The 7190-nt window shown below is 43.6% G+C and overlaps 1 protein-coding gene across 1 annotated transcript; it reads right to left on the bottom strand.

The window, feature by feature from the left end:
- Positions 1-357: 357 nt before the first annotated feature.
- LOC130208965 (interferon-induced GTP-binding protein Mx-like) lies at positions 358-7076 on the bottom strand. The gene is made up of 12 exons (XM_056438430.1): positions 6815-7076; positions 5796-5933; positions 5511-5665; positions 5241-5379; positions 4957-5155; positions 4785-4863; positions 4578-4700; positions 4360-4501; positions 4117-4275; positions 3000-3076; positions 2645-2920; positions 358-2022 (listed from the first exon to the last, which is right to left on the bottom strand). The coding sequence occupies exons 1-12, from the start codon at positions 6996-6998 to the stop codon at positions 1672-1674; spliced, it is 2022 nt and encodes a 673-aa protein (XP_056294405.1). The 5' UTR covers positions 6999-7076; the 3' UTR covers positions 358-1671.
- Between the last annotated feature and the right edge of the window lie 114 nt (positions 7077-7190).

Here is a 7190-nt window from a genome sequence, read left to right as displayed (position 1 = left end):
AAGACACAAAACTAAACACAAACTCCAGATCATGACACTAGGTTTCGTTTCCTTGACTTTAGTTTCTTTTTCTGGTGAACAGAGAGTCATCTCCACCATGGGATTATTCACCCAGAGAAGAGTGACACGTGATGAACTTATTCACATGCAGTCATGGAAAGGATCAGTGTGTTGGAGGCGCTGTCAGGACTTGTGAACTAAATATAAGAACCTTTAAAACCACACTAAAACAAGATGTCATGTTATAGCTGCAGTGACTGCCTTTGGCCACACGGGGCCAAAAGCACACAACAAGTTGGAAAGATAGTTTCTGTTTTTATAACGTGATTATTTTTGATCAAAAATCCCAAAAAACAATTTAAATTTAATTCAGTTTATTTTGTATAGCCCACATCTGCCTCCGAGGGCTTTACAATTTGTACACATACGACATCCCTGACCTTTGACCTCACATCGGATCAGTCAAAGAAAAACTCCCCCAAAAATAGAAAAAACCCTTTCACTGGGAAAAAAGTGAAGAAACCTTCAGCAGAGCGACAGGAGGATCCCTCTCCCTGGATGGACTGAAGCAATAGATATCATGTGTACAGATGAACAGCATTACAGAGTTAAAACGCATTCAATGAGTATGACAGAAATGTATGAATAATTATTAGTAGGCATGGTCCCACATGAGACCTCCACAATCCATGAGACAGAAGCAGGAAGTGAGGAGTGGGGGCATCAGCAGGCCACAGAGGCAGGAGGCGGGGCCACAGAGGCAGGAGATATCACGAAAAAGCCTTGAGGGATGTGTTTATTAATATGACTTTGAGGAGTTGATTCATTTAGGCTTACACATTCGTCATCACTCAGCCAAGTTTCAGTAAGACAACATGAATTAATGTGATTGACAAAAACACTGAACTGTGAGCACGTCTCCATTGTGAAATGGGATATGGAAGTCTCATCATTTGGTTAAGAAATGAAAGAGAGCAGGGTGTGCCTGACCTTGGACCACAACATCCCTAGTTTGAGTTCAGCTGGGACATGTATATATATAAATATATATACTATATATATATGTGGGTTTTTTTCTTTTTTAAATATATATATCATTTTATATTTATTTCTATAATTTTATATTTGTTTAAATATATATATTTAAATGTATATATTTTGAGATAAATATAGTTATATATATATACATATATATATATAAAAATATATATAAGAGAAAAAAACATATTTCTCATTGTCATAAATTCACTGAGTACATATGACATTAAAATGAACATTGTGATTTTCAGAATGTTTTTATTACAAAAGGCATGTCATACATGCAGATTAACTGTATCAAGGCCCACATCAGAGACATCAGAGCTCTAGAGGTCTACCAGGCATGTGCAGGCCTTCACGAGGCGTTTGAGGACCTCTTGCTGACAAAGAAACGAAGGAATGCGACGCAATAGAAAAAGGTTCTACGTTTATAAACTACATCTGGATAAACCTCCTGAATGTTGGAGGCAAAAAAACTGAAATATAGTTCTATGTTTATTCTCTCCTTTCTGTTAGAAAGCGATTTATAGAATATTACTTCAATGTTGTGTTTGACCTGTCACTATGTACACTTTATTTCACTTTAGATCTACGGTGTCATGGCGATGAACCATGTGGCGCTCACAATTAAACCTAAAACTTTTTTTTTTTTGCCGTTTTACACTCAGGGATGTGTGTGGGGGGGAGTGGCTGTGCTGTTGTGTTCTTTCCTGCGTTGGGATCTGTCTTTCGGCCTTTGTTGAAGTTGTACGTGTTCAAACTGAATTCAGTCAACAGATTGCGTGCCGCTGACAGCCGCTTGAGGCGAGTCTGAAGGTGGATTCTCTGGTTCTTTATGCCAGGGTCCTCTTGAAGGAGACACTCTGTTATCTTCTTGTCTTGAAACAACTGCAGCATCTCCCTCTGCAGCTGGTTGACAGACTGCTGCAGCACCTGGTAGCGGATCACCAGCGGGATCTGGTCGGCGAGGCGCCGGCCGGCGATCTGCGGTTGAGAAAAGGAGAACAGTCGGGCCGTCACGCTGTTACCCGTCACTGTGACAAGAACACCTGTGTTTGGTTTACACCGTTAGCACACATGGTTCGTACCGGAGGTTGTTAGAAATTATTTACTCTGCTGCATTTTGAATATGAAAATGTATTCTACTCAGTGGCGGCTGGCCAATAGAGAGCCACGGGGCCTTGCCCCACCCACCTTGAGTCCAGAAAAACAACGATTATTATAATTATATTAATTATATTCATAAATTATACAAATTGTCAATATGTATGTTTTGGAGATATGGAATATACCCAGTAATATTCTTTAAATAGGATATCTTTGGAAAATATATGCTTTTCCTGCATGTCTCCGCTGCACTGGGGCCGAATCGTTTTGGCCCAAAAGAGGCGGGGCTAAGAAACAGTTTAGCCTATTACTGATCAAAGATAATGAGTGATGTACAATTAAGCCAATCCACGTCCAATAAATTCTAATGGAGTAGGAGGAGGTGTGGATTAAAATAAACCTTTTCTTTCTGATCTTTTTTTACATTGTATAAAATGTGCGATGTAAAACATGATGTGAGGAAGAGAAATAAAACATCCTGCATGTCGATTACACTTACTTTGTAGTAGGTCTTCAGGTGTTTGACCATCTCTCTCAGGGTGCCCCCGCTGTCATTGCTCAAAGTGCTTCGATTGTATGAAGGAGAAGTCAATCCGACTCCATTTGGAAGAGAAGTCAATCCGACAAAATTCTGCATCTCTTCCCTCTTCCTCTTCCCTAACTTCTTGCTGTACGTGCTGTCCTGAGTGTAAACAAGAAGCTCCATCTTAAACTGAGTCCTCAGCATGGACTCTGCTGCGATCTCCTTCTCCTTTCTGATGGCTTCAATCTTCATCTAAAGGAAATATAAAATGATCAGGTCAATATTCAACGATGTTTAGTGATGTATGCAAATAAAGGAAAGCAGATTATACCTGGGCTGTTTTGATGAGGTTAGGAAATCCAACCAAGCTGCTCTCAGCCAACTTCGACAGCTCTTTGGCCACAACGTCTAAACAGAGAACAAATCAGACAATACAAGATCTAAATGAACCTCAAAGTGTTACACATATCATTGTAGCGTCAACGTAGGACATACCCAGGGATGGGTATCGTTTTTTCTTTTCTTTTTCGATACCGGTGCTAAACCGGTAGCCTACTTTTAAAACGATACCGGTTCCTAAACGGTGCCTGAACCGATGGTTAAAAAAGAAGAAGCACAAAACGACGATGGACAATGACGACATTAAAAACCTCTTCGGCCAGATTCCCTGTAAAAGCCGTTCTCATGGAGCACTGACAACAAACGGATATCAGAATGTCGCGCTCGTAGCTCGCGCTAGCTCGTAGCTCGCGCTAGCTCATAGCTCACACTAGCTCATAGCTCGCGCTAGCTTAAACATGGTTATCATGGCTAATTTCTCATTTGTTGGCCTACTTTTATGAATGCAAGACTTGCAATCAACATTAAAGTACGAATCTGAGTTAAAGCTGTTCTTGTCATCATCGGTCACCCCCATTTTTAAGGATACCGTCTCCCCATCGCGCCCAGCCTGACCGCTAATGTGCTCGGCAGGGTTAACGCAAACAGTCAAACAGGTGCATGCTGGTGTTAAATGCTAGGCTATCGTAACCTGCTCACCAAAGAAGTTCAAAATAATATATTTTTTCAATTTCAATCGGCTCTGGCACCGAAAGGAAGCACCGAAGCGTGCGTTCCGTTTCGGTCCGGTCGGCACCGGTCTTACAATTTAATTTGTCATTAGTATTGTAGGCTATTGTGTATTGTGTATGCATATATGTTGTATATATACATATATATTTTATATTTTACTTTGTATACTTCTTGTATACATCTTTATCTTTCTTCCCTGTTTTTTATATTTTATTATTTTTTATTCTTGTGTGTTTAGTTTATTGGTGCTGCTACTGCTACGACAAATTCCCCCTTGGGGATTAATAAAGTACATATCTATCTATCTATCTATCTATCTATCTACAGTCACCGGAAACATATTGGCCCCGGTTTTCGGTCCCCAACCCAAGACATACCTGCCACTTCCTTGAGTTTCAGGATGGCGGGCCCCTCCAGCTGTCTGATCTGCTCCTTCACCATGTCCTCAAAGGTCTTGTAGTTTATGAACCCCGGCAGTTCTCTTCCGCGGTACCTCCGTTCATACTCACTCACCTCCTTCTCGATGTTCAGGTTGACTGCAATGGGGACGAATGTGTGAAAGATCGTACGGAAACCACATCCAACACTCGGCGTAAGAACCAGGTTCTTGATGCACTCACATTGTATTCCGTTGTCCTCGATGATCTTTTCCCAAGCCGCAAACCGTTCTCTGAGCGTGGCAAAGATGTTGACCCTGCCTCCGATTTTGATTTCTTCCCCTGTGGTGAGGCTGATGGCGTCCTTTGTAAACGCTGCCACCGTCTAAGATGAAACAGGTTGGAGTTAAACCGGATGGAGGCGGTGCGGATGTGATGCCGGCGAAGGCTCGCGTACTCACATCGATGAGGAAACCCAGTTCCTCCGCTGCGTCGGCTGGGGGTCCAACGCCACAGCGGTCCAGCTTCGCCTGAATCTCCGTCAGTTTATTCTGTATCTGGACTTCCAGTTGAGGCAGAGACCTCTGTGAATCACACGCGTCACACCTTTAACACCCCAAAAACGCTCTGCGGTGAACCATCGCGGCGAAGCACTGAGAAGCGTTCACCTTGATGTGATGCACCAACTCCAGGGTGAGCTTTTCCGCCAGTTTAGGAACAGTAGCGAGGTTTTCCTTGTAGAGAATCCTACAGCAAAAAAATAAAACACGAGCGGGTGGAAAGTACACGGACGGGGAAACGGAATATTTCATAAATTACTCCCAAAAATAATGAACTCACTTGAAATGAGCATGATCGTTGAAGAAGTCCTTTTCCCTTCTCGTTGCTTCTGGAAGAGACACCCTCTCCGTGATCTCCTTCTGACCCCGGCACCTGACGATCATGTAGCCCTTCTTCAGGTGGATGACCTCGTTGCGGACGATTTCAACCACAGACTCTTCCGTGCCTTTGTCCACCAGGTCGGGCTTGGTCAAGACGCCTTGGAGACAAAAAAAGACGTCTGAACTCTCTAAAAGTCAAGTAGCCGGTCCGAATGGTCCTCTTCGAGAATCAGCCCCATTTACCCAAAGTCCGGTCTCCATGAGGATCCACCTCCCGAGCCATCTTCAGAGCCTCCGTGGTCGCTATGTCCACGTTGGATGGAACCACCACCAAGCTGATGGTCTCTTGTTTTTTTATAATCTTCTGGATCAGTCTCTTTATCTGAAGGTATTAATCCAGTTGAAGTTATAAACCCTAAAAATACACAATTACTACGATAGATCTCACTGTCTTTACCCTTCCACTTTCTACTGAATAAAAGTTCATGTTTTGGGGGTCCTGAACTAGAGTACCTGGTCTCCAATGTCCTCCGGTTGTCCCTTTACAGCCACCCTGGTGATGCCGGGCAGGTCAATGAGCGTCAGGTCTGGAACATCAGGAGAGGCGATCTCCAGACTGATGAGGTCATCACTGATCCCATCCCCCACCCCGGCCATTGCATTCTGAGCTGGAGAGAGAGAGGACACGACGTTTGACAATTACAGGGAGAAAGTGTTGATCACTGAAACCTAAAAGAACCAGGAGCTCCACCAATACTCGTCTTTTATAGTCGCATTACATAACTGTGAGTACTGTACCTTCTCTAATCATGTCGTCCACATCTGCAGGGTCTTCTATCTCTATTTCAAGGTTCTGGTAGCTTATCTTCCCGTACCAGTCCTCTCCTTCTCTCCTTCTCTTCATCTTCAGTTCCAGAGGACATCTCGTCACGATGCCTGAATGAGTGAAGAGTAAAGATGATGATGATGATGAGGAGGAGGAGGGGGAAATGAAATGAAGTGAAGTGTGCTGGATGAAATCATAACAATGAAACTGTCTTCATTAAAGTGGGAATTTATATCTAATGACTGAAAATGTAAGCCGTTAAAACTAAATTGTATGATTTGTTTGATATAGATTTTAATTAGAGTCAGCCATTGAGGAGGCCATGACATGGTTATCTTCAAGCACTCTGCGGACTAAGGTAAACACTCCCTCAGGAAACAAGGCCAAGAAAGATGCACTTCAACCAGGGATGTTGAGGATTGAGGTCAGCCGTGGTCACACCCTGCTCTCTGGCATTTATAAAGCCAATGACACATGTTGAGTTGTCAAGTTGACAATGGAGACGTGCTCAGTTGTTCTGTGGCACTCTTGATTGTGTTTTTATCTTAGTGTTGACACAGTGCCTTCATTTAAACCTGTTGGACCACACATGCAGGTTTGGATATTTCTATCTCCCAGTTAACAATAGGCGTGTTTGTTGTTGTAGTGTTAGCATGGTGCCTTCATTTACACCTGCTGGACCACACAAACAGGTTTTGATGTTATCATCTTACAGTTGAACATGAATGCCCACACTAATAAAAAAAAACACATAATAAAAACAGAAATGATCTTTCCAGCTTGTTGTGGTTATTATACTGCCCCGCGTGGCCAAAGGCAGTCACTGCAGTGACATATCTTATACTGATGATGGTTTTACGGTTTAACTATTCTTGTATTTATTTGTACTCTAACAAATGCACTTTGTGTGACGTAAGGTAACACGCAACGTATATGTAAAGTTGTGCCTCCATCCCTTGTTTGAGCGATGACGTCACTCAGTCGAACTCACCGCTGCCTCGCGGCAGAGCCACCCCGGACAGCGCCTCCAACACGGAGCTCTTCCCCGAGCTTTGGTCTCCGATCACGGCGATAGCAGGCAGCGCCAAGTCCTTCTCCACCCCCAGAGGCGGAGAGTCGATGAGGTCGATGCAGGGACGCACCTTCTCCTCGTACTGCTGGTTCAGGGTGTTCATGAGGACGACGGAGGGACTCCCGGGAAGAAACTGTGGACACGGAAAGGAATCAAACCAGCAGCTGCTCGGAGGAGAGGCTGAAGGGACTGACTGCAGGAGGCAGGAGGGAGGAAAGGGAGGCTACACTCTAGGTTTCGTTTCCTTGACTTTCGTTTCTTTTTCTGGTGAACAGAGAGTCATCTCCACCAGGGG

The sequence above is a fragment of the Pseudoliparis swirei genome, chromosome 18 (genome assembly GCF_029220125.1).
Source record: "Pseudoliparis swirei isolate HS2019 ecotype Mariana Trench chromosome 18, NWPU_hadal_v1, whole genome shotgun sequence".
Taxonomy (NCBI): Eukaryota; Metazoa; Chordata; class Actinopteri; order Perciformes; family Liparidae; genus Pseudoliparis; species Pseudoliparis swirei.
Note: the sequence above shows the minus strand (reverse complement) of the source record. Positions and strands in the feature narration are given on the sequence as shown.